Genomic DNA, 22,128 nt, shown 5'->3' on the forward strand with positions numbered 1-22,128 from the left:
TACGAGTTGGCTTTCTACATAGAGGCTGATCAAATTGCTTAGGTTAAGAGATAAAATGCAAATGTTTCCTTTCACTGATATCATTGTTTTGCATAATCATTTAAAATATATTTCTAAGTATAAAATACTTAGATATTTTATAAATGTATTTAAAGAAGTTATTTTAAGTATGTATTTGTAAAAAAATAAAGATACACCTGTATGATATCATTTTGCTTTTAAAGGTGTCCTCAAAGGGAGGGATGGCTAAGGTCCAGGGAAAATTACATTCTTTATCTAATCTGTGGCAGAACTTGTAATTAGGACATAGGTTTTTCTGATACACCACTTTTTCAGCCCTTTCTTCCCTAGAATGGGCAGAAAGAGAGTTGGTCCCGGAGTCATTCCTTCTCTTCTTTCTTCAATCTCCTTCTGCTCTCAGTGATTCAGAGATCATAGTGTGACAGATTAGTAAAAAGCTAGGGAAATTCCTGAGTAACTGTAATAGGGAAACTGAGACAAAGAAATAAAATAAGGCCAAACAGTTTGCCCAATTTACAGCCAGCTTGTGAATTGCAAGATCTTATCTCCTCTAACCAAGGACACTTGAGAGCAATGGTTTATACCTCTCCTCCCTAAGCAGAGAATATGCAGCCTAAAACTCCCTGGTCTGGAAGCTAGACAATAGAAATCCAATTAATGTCATTTGTGTCAGCCAAACCCAAGGACGGATAAAGTAAAGGGAACAAATAACAAAAACCCCATTACAAGTCAGACAGACCCAAGAAAGTAAAACAGTAAAGCAGACCAAAGAATAGCCACCCATATGATCATTTTTGATGCATCACCATCTTAAAAACACACCTATAAAGCTGATAAATGTACTGCTGTAATCCTTCCTTAAGATTCTCACCTGCAGAAGAGGGATAAAAACCCTCAAGACGAAGACTGGGTATGGGCTCACTCTAGAGCATGCCTATCTCCATCGCCCAGACATGAACTTTTTACTTCCTCTGAAATTCTAAGGGGAGGGAGCAATGAGAAGACAGCTTGCCCTGAACTTACCCTCTGGTCCTGTCTCCAAGGCCCCCTTTTTCGGACTTCCCAGTGAGCTAAAAGCAGATCTGCTTTGTCTCACTTCTGTCACTGGGACCTTCACTTCTTAGTGACCTTAGAGAAGCCCCACCTTGGCTCACTCCTTTTATATAATATTTCTAGGGAGCCAAAGCAGAACATTACCTAAGCTCTCTCCTGTTACTTCTTCTACCATAAGTTCTTCCTTCGTTTCACTGTCCCCAGTACTACCAAAGTCACCTGTACTCAGGCTGTGAAATCTTTCTTACACAGTCAAGAACCCACACACATACTGTAGGTACAGGCTGACCTGAGGCAGACATGCTCCAGCCTATTCCCTGTACAGTAACAATGTGATGTAAAAAGAAGCATTGGATAGAGAAGCAGAGCCTGCTGAGTTGAGCCAGAGCCCCAGAGTGGATCCAGGATCCTCAAAATAAAGAAGGTAGTCAAGAGAGCAGGAGGATCTGGCTGGACTCACCTGTGAGCTGGTAGAGTAGAAAGATGAAGCTGAAATGAACTGGGGAAATAGGCATATCGTTCTCTGGAGGTCAGTCGTTAAAATGAAACCACTTCTCTCACATAGCACTCAGGTTCCTTTCCAAACTGAGATTTTAAGTAGGAGGGGCCATGAGATTAGCAAGTAAGAATGAATCATATCTAATCTTCTTCTTTCTTTTTATAAATATTTATTTATTTATTATTGTAATTTTTCCATTGCCATTTATCTGCCCTATATCCTTTTCTATCCCCATCTCCCTCCCACACCCCCTTCCTGCAATCACTGTTGTCTGTGTCCATGAGTTCTTTCTCTGTTTTTTTCCTCAATCCCTCCATTTCCCAACCTCCTCCCAGAGCAGTCAGCCTGCCTCTATGAGTCTGTCTCTATTTTGCTTGTCAGTTCAGTTTGTTCACTAGATTCCATATAGGAGTGAAATAATTTGATATTTGTCTTTCTCTGACTGGCTTATATAATTTAGTATAATGTTCTCCAGGTCCATCCATACCGTCGCAAAGAATAACATTTTCTTCTTTTTACGACTGAGTAGTGTAAACATACCATAGCTGTTTAGTCCACTCCTCTACTGATGGGCATTTGGACTGCTTCCAAATCTTGGCAATTGTAAATAATGCTACAATGAACATAAGGCTGCATATATTCTTTCAAATTAGTGTTTCTGATTTCTTCGGACAGAAATCCAGATGGGGCTCCTGGCCCTACTAAGGCAATGCTTTTAACTGAGCCAAATGGGACCCTAGGGAGAATGACCTTCCTCTCTTAGAGCATTATAAGAGGTGCATATTTGAGGGACTGAAGAAAGGAGTCCCTAAAAAGTCTGGATATAGTACAGAAAGTACAAAAAAGGCTCACAGAGGACTCCTCTGAGTTTCTTGAAAAATTTTACTGTGCCTATAAAAAATACACTGAATTGGATCCACCAGCCCCTGAAAGTATTGGAGTGGTGAATATGACCTTTATCTCTCAAAGTGCACCTGACACCAGACAGAAACTTGAGAAATTAAGGGAGGAATAGAAATGAATCTTTCCCAACTAGTAGGCATTGCCATCAAAGTTTATAATGACAGGGAACAGAAAAAGGCCCAAGAAGCCATTAGTTTCTTGGAACAGGTTTCAGGGTAATTCTGTCAGTGGGCAAGGGGCACCAACCCCTATCTAAAACACTTGCCACTGATCAATGCATGCGTTACAAAGGAAAGGGGCACTGGAAAAATGAGTGTCCTACGTGAGGGAAAAGGAGGTCAGGCTGAGAATTTGAGTTATGCTGGAAAAAGCATTAGTTCTGAAGATGAGTGATGGGGCCCAGAGGTTCAATTATTATAACAACCCATTAAAGTCACTCCCCCTCCAGGAATCTCAGATAAAACTAACAGTGGGGGGGGGGCACAAATTGTAGATTTTTCAATTGATACCAAAGTGACATATTCCATGGTCAATAGACCTCTGAGTCCTTGTAGTGGGCTGTAACTCTAACCGAAATTTCTGGAAGTCCTGAAAGCCAGTGTTACTTAAAACCACTGGAATGTGCCGTGGGAGATAAGGTTTTTACTTATAAACTTTTATAAGTTCCTAAGTATCCAATTTCTTTTTTGGGAAGAAACTTGCTGTCAAACTTCATGCTCAGATCGTTTCTCTCCAGAAGAACAATAGCTCCACCTACAGGTCCCTTCAAAATATGCTTGCCAGCTCCTTAATGAAAATATGGGAGGAAGAAGAAAAATAAGCCCCTCCAGAAGAACTTGAGAATGGGGTAAACCCTATTGTGTGGGCTACTGGAAAGTCAGGGAGAGCTAATGAGCCTTCCCTGTTAAAGTGGATCTCAAACCAGGGGCTGGGACTCCCCAAAAGAGGCAGTATCCCTGTGGAAAGAGGGCCCAGAAGGAATATGACCAATAATTCAGAAGTTTCAGGAATATGGACTTATTCAGCCCCGATACTCCCCATTAAATACACCCATATTGCCTGTTAAGAAACCCCACTCAAATGAGTATCAAGCTGTACAAGATTTAAGAGCCATAAATAACATTCACAGGACATTCACCCCACTGTCTTGAATCTTCATATTTTGGCGAACATTATACTAGAGGGGATAGCCTCTGTTATTCATTACTGAACTTAAAAGATGTTCATATTTTTGTTTTTGTTTTTGTTTTGCATTTCAGTTGTACAAGATTTTTAACCATTGTTTGATTTTTGAATGGCAGGACCTGGAATCTCAGGTCAAAATTCAGTACTACTGGAATGTCTTACCACCAGGGACCAAGAATTCTCCCATAGTTTTTGGGGAGACACTGATCCAAGGCTTAAAGGATCTAAGACTAGAAGGAGATACCCTGTTACAATATGTAGATGACCTCTTAATTACTGGGACATCATTTTAGTAATGTTTAGCTAATATTATAGCTATCTTGAGTCACCTGGCAACTTGTGACCATAAAGTGTCAGCACAGAAGTCCCAGACAACAAGCAGTAAAGTGTTGTGGGTTCCTGCATGAACATGGTAAAAGGAGTCTTATTTGGAAACAGAAATGAAACCATAATTTGGGTGAGAGTTCCCAATACCAAGAAACAGTTAAGAGGATTCCTGGTTATGGCAAGCTATTGCCACTTTTGGATTCCAAACTTTGGGCTCATTCCTAAACCACTTTATATGAAGTTCTGAAAGGGCCACAATATAGCCCTTTAGAGTGGATGAAGGAGTGCACTCAGGCCTTTGGGTCCCTGATGGAGCACCTGCCTTCTGTACTGGCCTTGGGGCTTCCAAACCTACTAAAGCCCTTTCAATTATAGGTTTGTGATAGGCAGGTCATTGCCCTAGGAGTCCTCACCCAAGTGCTTAGTGACATTCTGCAACCCATCACATACTTGTCAAGGAAACTAAATTACACTGTCCAGGGATGAGCTTTTACAGGAAGCTGTAAACTTTTCCTTGCCTATCACTATTCATGCACCTCACCAAGTGTCAAACCTAATGGAGCAAAAAGGAAATTTATGGCTCACTGTTGGAAGAAGGGGCAGGTACCAACCAATTCTTCTGGACAATCCCAGCACCTCTCTCAAAATTGCAAGTAAGTTAAATTCTGCCTCTATTCTTCTGGAGGCGGACTCAGCTGTGCTATTGCGTGATTACTGAAATAATTGATGAAGTTTATTCTAGCAGAATTGATTTACAGGACTATCCTCTAGAAGAGGCAGATTGGACTCTGTATGCCTATGGAAGCAGTTATATGAACAAGGAAACAAAAGGCTGAATATGCATTTGCAAATCTTAAAGGAATAATAGAGGAGATCAAGGCCTTACTGCTGGGAACCTCTGCTCAGAAAACTGAACTGATTGTGTTGATAAGGGCACTGGATTGTCATACAAAGAGGGGGTGAATGTGTATACCAACTTGACATATGCTCACCTAATTTTGCAGGCACATGGTTCAATCTGGAAGGAAAGAGGACTATTAACCTACAATAAAAAGGAAATTAAGCGTGCAGCAGAAATTTTAAAATTATTACAAGCTGTCTGGTTACCTTTATAGGTGGAAGTTATGCACTGCCCTGGGGCATCAGAAAGAGGACACTGAAATGACTAAAGGAAATAACCTGGCTGATGGAGCAGTGAAAGAGGCTGCTAAAGGAACATTTGTAATGCCTTTGGGATCTGTTTTAGACTTGTCACAATTTGAATTGATGTTTTGATGAAGTAGGTCCTAACAGCAGATGGAGAAAGAATAAAAAAAAGAGTTATACTGCTTCCTGAACATTTAGTAGAACCAGTCATGAAGCATTTGCATGAGGCCCTTCACTATGGAAGGTACTCATTAACCATATATATTAAACTATGGTTTATAGGTCCCGGAATTTCTAAAGCCATACAAAATTTATTGCTTGATGTGTTGTGTGCCAGAGAAACAACCCCAAGTTAGATCCCCATCAAAAGAAAGAAGGGAAACAATACCAAGGACGGCATCCATTTGAGGGCTGGCAAGATGCCAAGGGTCCAAGGGTGTGAATAGTTGCTAGTTTTGTTGATACCCTTTCAGGCTCGATAGAAGCCTATCCTACTGAACTGGGAAATCCTCAGAGGTAGTAAAAGCCTTATTGATGGAAGTAATTCTTTGCTTTGTACTACCCAGAAGCATCAGAGCAATAATGGACCTGCTTTTGTTTCAGAAATTACACAGAAGTTTAGCAAATTTTTAGGAATCAAGTGGAGACTCCACATGGCATGGAGAACTCAGGCTTCTGAGAAGGTAGAGAAGATGACTTACACCTTGAAGAAAAATATACCCAAATTGTGTCAAGAAACTCTTCTCCATTGGGATTTTTACCTCTTGCTCTGCTTAGGATAAGGATGGCTCCTTGAAATAGGATTCAATTGGTTCCTTAAGAAATTGTGTACAAGTGACCATTTCAGGCTATGATTGGGGTGGGAGGTAAGTACGTAAATCAAGAAGTGAAGGTTGGGACTTCCAGCCAAGATGGAGGCATCTAGATAGACTTTGCTTCTTTGCACAACCAAAAGGACAACCAATTAAAAAAAAACAACCAGAACTGTCAGAAAATCAAATTGTATGGATGTCAGAAAACCAAGGAATTAAAGAAGAAACTTGTCTAGCCTGGTAGGATGAGTAGAGCCAGGTAGGATGGGTGGAGCCGGGGAGCCAGGGTGGAGGCAGTTGGTGGAACAGGCAGGTGAGGTGGCAACTAGCAGACTGGGAAGTTCCACATTTGCGTGTGGATAAACTAGGAGGAACAACTGGGGAGGGAGACAAACCATGCAACCCAGGGTTCTAGCATGGGGAAACAAAGCCTCAAAACCTCTGGTGGTAAAAATCTGTGGTGATTGTGGTAGTGGGAGAAATTTCCAGTCTCACAGGAGAGTCTGTTGGAGGGATCTAAGTGGTCCTAGAAATACGCAAACCTACCCACTGAAGGATCGGCACCAGAAGGGCCCAACTGTGGGTAGTGGAGCAAGTGACTGGAAGTAGGGTGAAAGCCGAGCAAGTGATTATGTTCCCTCTCTGACCCCTCCCTCCAAAACAGTACCACAACACAGTGAAGTGGTTTTCCCCATGGTAGTGAATACCTGTTACCCTTACAGTGTAATAGGTGCACTGAGACAAAGAAATATAACCCAAATGAAAGAGCAGATCAAAACTCCAGAAAATCAACTAAGTGATGAGGAGATAGTCGACTTACCAGATGCAGCGTTCAAAACAGTGGTAATCAGAATGATCGCAGAAATGATTGGTGACAGATGCGAAATAAAGAAAGAAGTGAAGGCTATGAAAAGCAAAATAAAGGAAATATACAGGGAACCAGCAGTGAAAGGAAGGAAACCAGGACTCATATCAATGATTTGGAGCAGAAGGAAGAAATAAACATTCAACCAGGACAGAATGAAGAAATAAGAGTTGAATTCAAAAAAACGAGGTGAAGCTTAGGAACTTCTGGGGCAAGTTTACACATTCGAACATGTGAATCATAGGGGTGCCAGAAGGAGAAGAGGAAGAGCAACAAATTTAAAACTTATTTAAAAAAATAATGAAGGAAAATTTCCCCAATCTGGCAAAGGAAATAGACGTGCAAGTCCAAGAAGCTCAGAGAGTCCCAAAGAAGTTAGACCCAAGGAGAAACAGATGAAGGCACAACATAATTACATTACCCAAGATAAGGGTAGAATCTTAAAAGAAGCAGGAGAAAAGGTGAGTTATCTACAAAGGAATTCTCATAAGGCTATCAGCCGACTTCTCACAAGAAACCTTGCAGGCCAGAAGGACATGAAAAAGTATTCAGAGTCATGAAAGCAAGGACCTACTACCAAGATTGCTCTATTGAGCAAAGCTATAATTTAGAATGGAGGGGCAGATAAACTACTTTGCAGATAAGGTAAAATTAAAGGAGGTCATCATCACCAAGCCATTATTGTATAAAATGTTAAAGAAACTTATCCAAGAAAAGGAAGATCAAAACTATGAACAGTAAAGTGACAACAAACTCATAACTATCAATAACTGAACCTAGAAAAGAAAAACAAATGAAGCAAAGAACTAGAAGAGGAACAGAATCACAGAAATGGAGATCACATGGAGGGTTATCAGTGGGGAGGTGTAGGGGGAGAATAGGGGAAAAAGTACAGGGAATAAGAAGCATAATTGGCAGGCACAAAATAGACAGGGGGAGGTTAAGAATAGTATAAAAATGGGGAAGCCAAAGAACTTATATGTATGACCCATGGACATAAACTAAGGTGGAGGGGAATACTAGAAGGAGGGGGGGAAGGGGAGAAAAAATGAGACAACTGTAATAGCATAATCAATAGAATATACTTACAAAAGATTTTTTAAAAAATAAATGAAGGTAAAGAACTATGTACGATGTTTAAGTCAGGCTTTAGTTGTGATTAATGACCTTGGCTATATTACAGATCTCTCCCCCAGAGGTTTGTTACATTCCTTTGAGCCTACAGATAAGGAAAACCTTTGAAATTATATTTTGTTTCAGTATATCAATAAAGACCATAACATATTCTGATATGTATAACTGGGTGTCTGTGGTAAATATGAAGGACAAGGGAATGTTTTCTTCAAAACTCACTAGTGTAGCCTAAGCTGGAGGCTGTACAACTTTTGTCAAATGTACTAAAAATTGTTTTGTGTTTGCAACAGATGTGTGGAGATGAACTGCACATCACAACTAATGTATCTTATGCCTTTGCTCATATGAAATTGCCTGAAGGATGGTTTCTAATATGTGGAAGGACAGTTTAGTCCTATGTTCTAGTGGAAGGACTATTTATTTCCATGTTCAGAAACCCCAGGCTCAAGGGGAACTCTCCCTTGCACATGACTGTAATGGTGATTTGCAGATTTTTAGAGCTCTGCTTAACATATATACCTTTGACTATAATGTCAGTACAAGTTATGATAACCTCTTCAAATATAGAAATTAGTACATTAGCCTATACTATGGTAAAAGCTTTGAATGCTACCTCTCAAGTCTTTAGTGCCATCAGCCAAGAACTAGGACAAGTTAGAGAAGTGGTATTAGAAAGTCAGTCAACTGTAGACCACCTTCTTTTAAGTCAGTCAGGGATGTGAAGAATTTAAAGAAATCTATTTCAATCGGATTGATAATTCACCACTCATAGAGCATAATGCAAAGCAAGTAAATGAAATAGTGTCCAAGATAAAACAAATAGAGGGATTCTTTGGTACTGATTTGTCTAAACTAACCTTCTAGCTGCCTAGTGTTATTGGTCTTACAGAAGCATTTGTTGCTTTTATTTTTTTAAATCTTCTCTTGGTATCATAGCTTGTTATTGCATAAAATGTGCCATCTCATGTGTATCTGCAATTAAGTGTTTTCCTAAACCCTATATAAGACTTTCTAATACTAAGATATCTGTTCAACAGCAAAATGATTATTTCCCTATGAAACTAGTCTTAGGTATGATAGTTTAGACTAACAGTGGAATACGATGGGGGAACTCAAGAGTTGAAAAATGTTTTAGCTTTAAGTTATAGTTAACAAATTTAGTAATTAATGCATGTAGAAAGCATGCATTTACAGAAAATAGCATAGATGGTAGGTAGAAAATAGGGGGGAGGAGGAGAAGAGTGGGGGAAAAATAGAATCTAAAGAACTTGAGACACGTGGTTATAAACTAAGGGGAGGAGAATGGTGGGGGAGGGAGTGTGAGGGTGGAGGGGAATGAAGGGGGGGGAATAGAACAACTGTAATGGTATAATCAATAAAATATATTTTAAAAAAGAAAGCATGCATTAATTCCTGTCTAGGAACTGGAATTTATGACCAGACCTACCCTGACTTCAGGAGACCCACAGGCAATTCGAACTTTGTGCCCCAGAAAAACTGCAAGCTATCAAGATGGTATCTGAGCCATTGTGCTCCAGGAAGAGAGCGCCCACCACCCAGATGCAGATAAAGAATCACTGGTCAGCAGATGAAGGAATGTTAGGAAAATTGCTGGAGTGCAGTGTTTATCTGATTAGCCTTTCCCCTGCATTAAGAACCCCTTACCTTCACTTTTCTTCTTACAATAAAGGTCAGATTGAGAAGAGGTATAAGATGGCCTTTTATGGTACAGAATCCACAGTATTCTCAGATCTCCACCACCTGAATAAAGCACCCATAAATATTCCTTCTTATTGGTTCTAGTAGTGACAGGCAGCACAGACTCCAACATTTCCACTTTCAATAAGGCAGCTGTATTTGTGATTTTTTTGTAACTCATTATACTGCATTTCTAATGGGAACTCTCTGTTGCACCTAATTGTAACAATGGCTGTACCACTCTGCATTCCCACCAATAGTGCACAGGGGTTCTCCTTTCTCCACATCCTTGACAATACTCACTGTTTTTCGATTTATTGATGGTAGCCATTCTGACAGGTGTGAGGTGATATCCCTTTGTGGTTTTAATTTGCATTTCCCTGATGATTAGTGATGTTGAGCATCATTACAAATGTCTATTGGCCATCCATATGTCCTCCTTGAAAAGTGTCTATTCAGGTCCTTTGCCAAAATTTAATTGGATTGGGGGAATCCTGGGTTAAGATGGTGACAGAGTAGCACTAAGGGAACCCAGCTCTCGTGTATCTGGTGGAAAATCTGGGCGGATCTACCGAAGCATAATCAACCAACAGCTCCCCAACATTTATGAAAATAGGAGACCAGAGAGTGTGACAGAGGAACCTAACAGCGGCAGGTCGGCAAGTATGCCAGAAGGTGAGTGAGGACAAAAGCTGCAGTGCGCCCACCGCCTCTCAGGCTGCAGGCTGCACCACAGTGCGCCCAGGGCAGGCGAACTCTGGCGGAGCGTGAGTACCTACCACAAGAATTGGCGTGCAATGGGGGCTGGCACCATCAGGGGGAAACAGGAGCCCCGTCTGAATTCAGGGCCGGGGCACTGGTGACCGACGGAGTGAACGCTGGAGAACCGGCATCCGGTGAGCCGGCAACAGACTCCGTGGGAGAGAACTGACTCCCCCCCTCCCCATCTAGGCAGGCAGGTTAATACTGGGCAGAGACCTGTGGGCTTAAGTTAACGTAAAGGGTGGCAACTGTGGACGCTGCGGTCGCCAGCCCGCCAGCTCCAGGGATTTAAGAAGGACACTGTCATTGCTGGTCTTTTGGGATTGGGCTGGGCTGAGAGACAGGCTTTGTGGAGAAGTCTCTATTGGGAACGCCTGGGTCCTGCACTGGACGGAGAAGGACAGTGCCAGATACCTCGGGACACAGGCAGCCTCAAGGGGCTGTGCGCGACCACAGACCAATCAGCAGCCTACTTGCAAGCGCCTGCAAACCTGCCCTCAGAGACATGGCAACCAGAAAAACCGGTTTGGACAGTTTGAAACTAACAAAGGAAGGGTGCTTCCTTTTTTATTTTTTCTCCCTCCTCTAGTGTGTGTGTGTGTGGGTGGGTGGGTGTTTTCCCTCCCCCCCCTTTTTCTTCTCTTTCTTTTTTTTTCCTTTTTTTCTCTCAACTTCTTTTGTAATTAATCTTGTATCTTGTAAACTATATTGTTGCTCTATTTTTCAATACTCTGTCCTTCATTCCTTTTCCTTTTTGTTCGGTTTTAGTCCTTCTGTTCTTCCCAAATTTTCCGCTTATTCCCCTTTTCTCCTGACTTTTGCGCGTGCGCGCGCGTGTGTGTGTGTGTGTTGGATTGCTTTTTTGTGCGTTGCTTAGTTTTCTTTTGAGGTGTATTATTATTTTTTTTGCATTATTCTTACTCCTTTTTTCATTTCTTTTTTTTTTCCTTTTTCATTTCAAGAATATCTTTGTATCCCACCTCTTTCTGTACAGGTTTTTTAGTCCTGGCTGGGTATACTATACTACCTGACAGGTTCCCACTGCTCTTTCCTCCACAGTGTATTGCTAATTTTCTATACTTCACGTGCTTTCCTTTGCTATACTACCCAAGTTCTATAACCCCCATTTAGACAGATGGCATAGAATCTATCACGTGAGTGTTGCTCTAATATTAGTGTAAATAAGAGCTGTTCTGAACAAGAGTAATACTTCATAACACATCTCTCAGACCTTAGACCACCTTACAGGTGCCTGAATTCTATTACTCTATTTACTCACATGCTATACGCAGTTACTAACCTGTACTCTCACCTTACCTCAAATCTGACCACCTGCAACCACACTGCTTTCTAGATACAACTCACAAGCCCCCCCTTTCCAACAAGAGACTTAACTTATGCCCACCCTTTCCTAAAAGTGGCAAGCTCGGTCGAAGAACACGGTTAACTCTATACATAGCCTAAAGATTATCTATTTCTTCTCTGCCAACTGTGTCTGTAAGTAACATAAAATAATCTTCTGCTATCATAAACCATTTTGCCTCCCCCTCCAACTGACCACACATGCACAATAAAGAAAGGAGTAGGTGGAAGCGGAGAACTCCAAGATACTTGCAGGAGACTGCACCACTGAATTTAACAGGTATCCTACCACAGAAGTTCACACAATAAACCCAGGGAACCAGAACAGATCAATTTAAGAAGCGGAGAACAACAAGAAGAGTATCACAAACAATGGAAAGACAAATAAACAATCCCCAAATGAAAGAAAAGGAGGAAGTCTCAGAAAGAATGTTCGATGAAATAGAGGCAAGTCAACTATCAGATGTGGAAATCAAAGCACTGGTTATTAGGAAATTCAAAGAGCTTACAACGAGCGACCAGAAACCACAGTGGAGCTACAATGAACTCTCTGGAAACTATACCAACATGAAAAAGGAAATAGAAAGCATCAGTAAAGGCCAAGAGGAAATGAAGAATACAATTTCTGAACTGAAGAACACAGTAGAAGGTATGAAGAATAGAATTGATATGGTGGAAGATCGCATAAGTGAGATTGAAGACAGGATAGAAAAATCTCCCAGACAGACCAAGTAAGGGAAAAGAGAATCAGAAAAAATGAGGAGAATTTAAGAGAAATGCAAAACAACATGAAACGTAATAATATCCGAATAATAGGTATACCAGAAGGAGAGGAAGACGAACAAGGGATAGAAAACCTACTTGAAAGAGTAATAAAGGAAAATTTTCCTAAGTTGAGGAGGGATAAAGTCTCACACGGATCCAGGAATCACAGAGAGTCCCCAGCAGGTGGAACCCAAAGAGGCCTACTGCAAGACACATCATCATTAAAATGGCAAACCTCCAAGACAAAGAGAAAATCCTAAAGGCAGCAAGGGAGAAAAAAGAAGTGACGTACAAGGGGGTCCCAATAAGGCTGGCTACTGACTTCTCAATGGAAACATTCCAAGCAAGACGAGGATGGCAAGAAATATTCCAAGTAATGAGAAACAGAGGCCTACAACCATGGCTACTGTACCCAGCAAGGCTCTCAATCAAGATAGAAGGCCAAATAAAGAGTTTCCAAGACAAAAGAAGTCTAAAAGAATACGCTTCCACCAAACCAGCTCTACAAGAATTACTAAAAGGGCTGCTTTAAGGAAAGGAAGGAAATGAGAGAGATGGAGAGGAACACAGGTACATAAATGGCAATGAATAAGTACCTTTCAATAATAATCTTAAATATAAATGGATTAAATGCACCAATTAGAAGACACAGAATAGCTGAATGGATAAGAAAGCATGACCCACACATATGCTGCCTGCAAGAGACCCACCTCAGGTCAAAAGACCACCACAGACTAAAAGTGAAAGGATGGAAACAAATTTTCCAAGCAAATGGACAAGAAAAAAAGCCAGGGTAGCAATTCTCATGTCAGACAAAATAGAGTTCAAAAACAGGGCCATAAAGAGAGACCCAGAAGGTCACTTCATATTGCTCAAGGGAAGAATTCACCAAGAAGACATAAACATAGTAAATACATATGCACCCAACTCAGGAGCACCCAAATATACAAAGAAAATCCTAGAGGACCTCCAGAAAGATATTGAAAGCAACACAATTATAGTAGGGGATTTTAGCACCCCACTGTCAAAAATGGACAGATCTTCCAAACAAAATATCAACAAACATATTGCAGCATTAAATGACACTCTAGATGAAATGGACCTAATTGATATATATAGAGCCCTTCACCCTAAAGAAGCTAAATACACATTCTTTTCAAATGCACACGGAACATTTTCCAAGATAGACCACATGATAGGACACAAAACGAGACTCAACAAATTTAGGAAAACAGAAATCATACCAAGCATTTTCTCTGATCACAAGGGACTGAAATTGGAAACTAACCCCACAAGAAAAAAACAAAAACACCCAAAATCATGGAGGCCAAATGGTATGCTATTAAACAATGAATGGGTCAAGACTGAAATTAGGGAAGAAATCAAAAAGTTCCTGGAAACAAATGAAAATGAACTCACAACAACCCAAAACTTATGGGACACGATGAAGGCAGTCCTGAGAGGGAAGTTCATAGCAATACAGGCTTACCTAAAGAAATCAGAAACATTTTAAACAAATAACCTCACCCAACGCCTCCAAGAACTTGAGGAACAACAACAGAGACAGCCCAGAGCAAGTAGAAGGAAGGAAATAACCAAGATCAGACCAGAATTAAATGACATAGAGACTAAAAGCACAATTCTAAGGATCAATGAATCAAGGAGTTGGTTTTTTGAAAAGATAAACAAAATAGATAAACCTTTCAGTAGGCTCATCAAGAAAAAAAGAGAGAGGACTCAAATAAAAATAATCAGAAATGAAAGAGTAGAGATTACAACTGATACCACAGAAATAGAAGGGATTGTAAGGAATTATTATGCAGAGCTGTATGCCAAGATATTTGAAAACCTAGGTGAAATGGACAAATTTATAGAAAAATATAATCTTCCAAAGCTCAATGAAAAAGAAGCAGCAAACCTGAATAGGCCAATAACAGNGGGATACAAAGTCAATATCCAGAAATCAAAGGCATTTTTGTATACCAACAATGAAACAGCAGAAGCAGAAATCAAGAAAAAAATCCCATTCGATATAGCAAAAAGAAAAATAAAATATCTGGGAATAAACCTAACCAAGCAGGTTAAAGACCTGTATGCAGAAAACTACACAACACTGAAGACAGAAATCAAGGAAGACACAAAGAAATGGAAACATATACCATGTTCATGGATTGGAAGAATTAATATCATCAAAATGTCCATACTACCCAAAGCAATTTACAGATTCAATGCAATACCTATTAAAGTTCCAATGGCATATTTCACAGACATACAACAAACACTTCAAAAATTTATATGGAACCATAAAAGACCCCGAATAGCAGCTGCAATTTTGAGAAAGAAGAACAAAGTAGGAGGGATCACAATACCTGATATCAAACTGTATTACAAGGCCACTGTAATCAAAACAGCCTGGTACTGGCATAAAAACAGGCACATAGACCAATGGAATAGAACAGAGAGCCCAGAAATAAATCCAAATCTCTACAGTTGATTAATATTCGACAAAGGGGGCAGTAACATAAAATGGAGTAAAGATAACCTCTTCAACAAATGGTGTTGGGAGAACTGGACAGCTACATGCAAAAAAATGACACTCGAGCACCAACTTACACCATACACCAAAATAAATTCAAGGTGGATAAAAGACTTAAATATAAGCCAGGAAACCATTAAAGTCCTAGAGGAGAGCATTGACAGGAAAATCTCAGATATTCCACGCAGCAATATTTTTACTGATACGTCCCCTAGAGCAAGGGACATAAAGGAAAGAATAAACAAATGGGATCTCATGAAAATTAAAAGCTTCTGCATGGCCAAGGAAAACAGTATCAAGATAAAAAGAGAAGCAACAGTTTGGGAAAACATATTTGCCAATGACACCTCAGACAAAGGTTTAATCTCCAAAATATACAAAGAACTCACATGACTCCACTCAAAGAAGATGAGCAACCCAATTAACAAATGGGCAAAGGACTTGAACAGACATTTCTCCAAGGACGACATACAGAGGATCCAGAGACACATGAAAAAATGCTCGATATTACTAGCTATCAGAGAGATGCAAATTAAAACCACAATGAGATACCACTTAACACCAGTCAGAATGGCTACCGTAAACAAAGAAACAAACAACACGTGCTGGAGAGGTTGTGGGGAAAAGGGGACTCTAGCTCACTGCTGGTGGGATTGCAGACTGGTACAACCACTATGGAAAGCAGTATGGAATTTTCCAAGAAAACTAAAAATGGATGTGCCTTTTGACCCAGCAATTCTACTGTTAGGAGTATATCCTAAGACCCCTGAAACACCAATCCAAAAGAACCTATGCACCCTGATGTTCATAGCAGCACAATTTACGATAGCCAAGAGGTGGAAGCAACCTAGATGCCCATCAGTCAATGACTAGATCAAAAAACTATGGTACATTTACACAATGGAATTCTATGCTGTAGAAAGGAAGAAGGAGCTCCTACCTTTGCAACATCATGGATGGAACTGGAAAGCATTATGCTGAGCGAAACAAGCCAGGCGGTGAAAGACAAATACCATATGATATCACCTTTAACAGGAATCTAAACAACAAAGCAAACAAGCAAGCAAAATGTAACCAAAGACACTGAAATACAGAATGTGCTGTCAGGGTTTAGAGGAGAGAGGGGAGAGAATCACAGAGGAAAAGGGGAAGGACTCACATGAACAAGTATAAAGGACATATGGACAATAACTAAGGTGGGGGGCGGAGATGGGAGGGAGGTGGGGAGCAGTGGGGGGGGCTGGGCTGGGAATACAAGAAAGAAAACTGTGCTTGAACAAGAGTTAAATAAAAAAAATAAGTGAATTTAAAATTTCTAACAATACCAATTTTTAAAAAGAAAGGAAAGGAGAAATGGTGAGACCAAAAAGAGAGTGAGCAAGTGGAAAATATAATAAATATTAAGCTTAAGTCCAACTACAGTCATGCACTGCTTAACAATAGGTTTATGTTTTAAGAAATATGTCATTAGGTAATTTTGTCATCATTCAAACATCATGTAATACATGTGCACAAGCCTAAATAGTATAGGTTACCACACACCAAGGCTGTATGTTATAGCTTGTTGTTCTTAGGCTATAAGCGTATGCATTATATTACTGTACTGAATATTACAGGCAATTGTCACACAGTGGCAAGTATTTGTACATCTAATACCTCAACATAGAAAAGCTAGAGTAAAAATGTGGTATAAAAGACAAAAAAAAAGGTACATCTGTATAGAGCACTTACCATGAATGAAGTTTGCGGGACTAGAACTTGCTGTAGGTGAGTCAGTGAGAGGTGAGTGAATGCAAAGGACTAGAACATTAATGTACACTTTAGACTTTATAAATACTTTACACTTTAGACCTTATAAATACTAAATTTATCAAATAAACATGAGATTAAATAAAGCACAAGAGAAAATGATGCAATCAAGACACATGGTAAAAATGATGTATGAGGCTGATGCTGGATTAACATGACACTGTTTTATGGCAAACTTTTTTTTTGCAAAAGTATAAAGGGTATACTCTACAATAACAAAGTATAATAAGGACTATAAAAACAATTAAATTTAATGAATTCATAAACTAATAATACTTATTTATTATTAAGTATTACATATAGTTGTACATATTATACTTTTATAGAAGTAAAATTTCAGTATGTTTGTTTACACCAGCATTACCACAAACCCATAAGTAATGCATTGCACTATGATTTTACAATGGCTATGATGCCACTAGGAGATAAAAATTTTCAGCTGTAGAATATACATTCCATTGTTGACTGGAACATGTTTAAAAGGTGCATGACTCTATCTCAGTAATCACACTAAGTATAACTAGACTAAACACTCTAATTTAAAGGCAAAGTTCATTTATTTGTTTTTAAAATTATTTTATTGTTGTTTAATTACAGTTGTCTGCCTTTCCTCCCACCACTCCCCCTCACCCCAGCCAAACCCATTTCCCTCCCTTGCTTTCATCTCCCCTCTGGCTTTTGTCCAGGTGTCCTTTCCCCCATTATCCTCCTCCCACCTCCCCTCTGGTTACTGTCAGATTGTTCTTAATTTCAATGTCTCTGGTTATTTAAATAGATTTAAAAAACAAAACTATATACTCTCTACAAGAGGTGCACTTTAAAGATATAACTTGGCTGAAAGTAAATGGGTGGGCAAAGATATGTCATTCAGCCACTAGTTGTAAGAAGGATGGATTCACTCTATTATGAGGAACAGTGGACTTTAAGACAAAGTGATAATGAGGGGCATTTCATAATGATAAAGGAATTTATTAGGAAGACATAACAATAATAAATGTATATGACTAGTAATAACAGATCTTCAAAATACAAAAGTCAAAAAATATTTTTGAAATAAATACCAAGGACTATTTTTGCTGGGTCATATAGTAAATATATGTTTAGCTCTTTAAGAAACTGACAAACTTTTTCTGGACTGGCTGTAGCATTTTACATTCTTATTAGTAATTTATGAGAGATCCAATTCATCTCTACCTTCATCACCATTTGATAGCTTCATTATTTTTTATTTTAGCTATTCTAATAGATGTGTAGTGATATCTTATTGTGGTTTTAATTTGCATTTCTCTAAAAACAAAGGATGTTGAACACATTTTCATGTACTTATTTGCCATCCATCTAACCTCATGAAATGCCTATTTGTCTTTTATCCATTCTTTTGTCTAATCAGATTCTTTGATTTGTTACTGCTGAGGTTTTCAAGTTCTTTATATATTTTGTAGCTTGTCTTTTATCTTATTAATAGAATCTTCTGCAGAGCAAAACATTTAAATTTGATGAAGTCCAATTTATTAATATTTTTCTTTTATGAATCATGATTTTGGTGTCATGTCTAAACACTTTCACCTAGTCCTGTGTCCCAAAAGTTTTCTTTCTAAAAGTTTTATGGTTTTATGTTTTACATTTAAATCTCTGACCCATTTTGAGTTAATTTTAATATAAAGTGTGAACTTTAGGTTAAGGCTTATTTTTTATTTTTATAGTACTTTAATATTAGCATATCTATAAATTTCAAGTTAAGAGAGAACTTGTTCTCTTTCTAAAGAATTATTGGACCCATGACCAGTGTGGCTCAGTGGGTTGAGGGTTATCCCATGAAGTGAAAGATTGCTGGTTTGAGGCACACTATTATTACTTCATAAGTAAAACAAAAATTTAAATGAGCTTGGAAAAGTAGGAAACAAGATGAAAAAGGTTTGAAATAGAACACTCTGTACCTTGTTACCATCAAAGACATAATGACTACATACATGTGACACAGGAAGGCATCTTAACATCATATGTGAGTTAACAACTGTGCTTTTAATATCTTTCTAATCATTAACATAATTTACATTTTTAGGTTGATTTTGTTCCTTTTTGGGGCTGAATCATACTATATGACCTCAGTAGACTAATGATTTTTTAGGGGTCAATATATTATAATATAGAGAAAGAACTTCATTTAGTTTGTACAAGAAACAATTTTTAAACATTTTTAAAATTTTGAGAAATATAGTATGCCACAAAAGGGACTTCCGCCAAGATGGAGGCATAGGTGGAAACACTGTGCCTTCTCCCACAACCAAGTTTGAATACAACAAAGGTTTGGAGAACAAAGACACAGCCAAAGAACAGAAAATTGAATTATGCGGAAGTCCGACTACATCTAACCGTGCAACTGGGACAGTAAGAGGGGCGGAGCCAGCAGTGGAGCAGGGTCAGGCAGAAAAGATCCCCAGACCTAGGCGCACAGGTAGCCCAGACCCAGTCAGGGTGTGGGGCAGACTGACAGCGGTCGCACATTTGTGCACAGTAAGACGGACCACGCAGGCCCCAGGGGGCGAAACCAGTGGAGGGCTAACGGCAGTGGTGCACTCGAGTGCCGTGGGACGAAACACACGGGCCCAGGTGAAGGTGGCAGCTGCGGCACCGGCCACCTGTGGGGGCTGAGGCGGGAGGTGGCAGACGGGAGGCCATTGTTCCTCTTTGACCCCGCCCCCACATACAGCATCACAACCCAGCAACTGAGTTGCACTGCTCTGGTGAACACCTAGGGCTCTGATCCTGATATGTAACAGGCACGAAGAGCCCAAAAGATGGCGCAAGAAGAACTCAAAGTCCCAGAGCCGATTGCCACCGAGAGAGATTGCCAGAGAGATTGCCAGCGACCGAGAGATTGCCAGCCTCTCAGAAGTACAGTTCAAGACACTGTTTATCAGGATGCTCACAGAGCTGGTTGATTATAGTCACAAATTAGAGGATCATATGAAGGCTAAACTAATTGAAATGAAGGGAGATGTCCAGGAAACAAATAGTGATGGAAAGAAAACTGGGACTCGAATCAATGGAATGGACCAGAAGGAAGAAAGAAACATCCAACCAGAAAGGAATGAAGAAATGAGAATTCAAAAAAATGAGGAGAGGCTTAGGAACCTCCAGGACATCTTTAAACGTTCCAACATCCGGATTATAGGGGTACCAGAAGGGGGAAAGAAACAGCCACGAGTGGAAAACTTATTTGAACAAATAATAAAGGAGAACTTCCCCAGTCTGGCAAAGGAAATAGACTTCCAGGAAATCCAGGAAGCTCAGAGAGTGCCAAAGAAGTTGGACCCAAGAAGGAACACACCAAGGCACATCATAATTACATTAGCCAAGACCAAAATGAAGGAGAGAATCCTAGAAGCAGCAAGGGATAAGGGGACAGTCACCTACAAAGGAGTACCCATCAGACTGTCAGCGGATTTCTCAAAAGAGACCTTACAGGCAAGAAGGGGCTGGAAAGAAGTATTCCAAGTCATGAAATCCAAAGACCTACAGCCAAGATTGCTTTATCCAGCAAAACTTTCATTTAGAATGGAAGGACAGATAAAGTGCTTCTCAGATAAGGTCAAGTTCAAGGAGTTCATCATCACCAAGCCCTTATTATATGAAATGCTAAAGGGACTTATATAAAAAAAAGAAGATGAAAAATTTGAACAGTGAAAGGACAGCAAACTCACAGTTATTAACAACCACACCTACAACAAAAGCAAACCAAGAGGACAGCTAGATCAGGAGTGGAACCATAGAAATGAAGAACACATGGAAGGTTAGCAACAGGGCAGTGGGAGGAGGAGAAGGGGGGAGAAGGTACAGAAAATAGCATAGACAGTAGGTAGAAAATAGATAGGGGGAGGGCAGGAATAGTGGGGGAAATATAGAATCTAAAGAACTTGAGACACGTGGTCATAAACTAAAGGGGGGGAATGGTGGGGGAGGGGTGTGCAGGGTGGAGGAGAATGAAGGGGGGAATAGAACAACTGTAATGGTATAATCAATAAAATATATTTTTTTAAAAAAGAAATATAGTATGCCACAAAAGGCATTTTATGTTATGGGTATTCATTATAGATATGTCAACATGTACATACCAATATTTAAGATGACCTCTTTAGCTGGGTTTGAAAGTATTATCTTTTTTCCCCAAAATGTGCTGAAATCAAGGCATAAATTGTTTTCTTTTTTCTATCCCATTTAACACCAATGTGCAGGACATGTTGGTAGGTGCTTCAAACCAATGACAACACCATGATTAAATGATCCAAGTTCTTTCCATGGGCTTTTTTAGACAATATAGAAGATACAGTGATTTTCTCTTCTCCTGGTTTGTGATTAATTCTGAGCCATCTTCCAGCTGTATATAAAAAGGGACAGGCTGCAAGTCCACTGCTTTCATTATGCTGATAGAAATTAGATTTCAGGATTTTTATAAGAAGATATGACTCAGCCATAGCCAGTGGAAGAGATGCCAAGATTTGAGGAGAGGGTGCAAAGTTTTTATGTTATCTATAGGTTGGTCACTTTTTTCCATTCTCCATCAACATGGAACTCCAAGGTTTATTTTTTGACTATGGATGTCCAACTGTTTAGCACCATTTATTGAAAAAGACTATTCTCCATATATGGAGTTGCTTTTGCACCTTTATCAAAAATCAGTTGGTCATACTTGTGTGGGTATATTCTGAGGTTATCTAATGCCTTTTATTTATATAACAGAATAATTGATATATTAAAGCTTAAGTCTGGTGTTGGTTCTTTTTGTTTCTCTGTTTTATTTCCCTGGCCATTCTGTAGGTTACTTGAATATTTTATATAATTCCATTTTGATTTATCTATAGCGTATCTTTTTAAAATATTTTATTTATTTATTTTTAGAGGGGAAGGGAAGGAGAGAGGGAGAGAAATATCAATGTATGGTTGCCTCTCGTGTGTCTCCTACTGGGAACTGGCCTGCCACCCAGGCATGTGCCCTGACTGGGAGTCAAACTGCAGTCCTTTGGTTTGCAAGCCCACACTCAATCCACTGAGCTACACCAGCCAGGGCTATAGCATATCTTAAATGTATCTCTTTGAATAGATTTTCTCAAAATGAAAATAATGGTACCTATAAATGAGAAATGGTGCAGAAATCCACAATACAATAAAGAGAAGAGAGTGCATATACATCTAAAAGGAACCTTGATACCCAAATCATACAAAAACAGAAAAATAAAATTATAAATCAGTG

The 22,128-nt window shown here is 39.5% G+C and overlaps 1 protein-coding gene across 1 annotated transcript in view; it reads right to left on the reverse strand.

Annotated features, from left to right (window-relative positions):
* SLAMF7 (SLAM family member 7) overlaps positions 1-22,128 on the reverse strand; it is a 46,680-nt gene that overhangs the window by 12,504 nt on the left and 12,048 nt on the right. The window contains exon 7 of the mRNA XM_037067130.1: positions 1,535-1,597. Coding sequence (XP_036923025.1) covers positions 1,535-1,597 — 63 coding nt within the window. The remainder of the gene's footprint in view (positions 1-1,534; positions 1,598-22,128) is intronic.

Source organism: Sturnira hondurensis, unplaced genomic scaffold (genome assembly GCF_014824575.4).
Source record: "Sturnira hondurensis isolate 20B ecotype Veracruz unplaced genomic scaffold, ASM1482457v3 Scaffold0017082, whole genome shotgun sequence".
In the NCBI taxonomy this organism is placed as follows: domain Eukaryota; kingdom Metazoa; phylum Chordata; class Mammalia; order Chiroptera; family Phyllostomidae; genus Sturnira; species Sturnira hondurensis.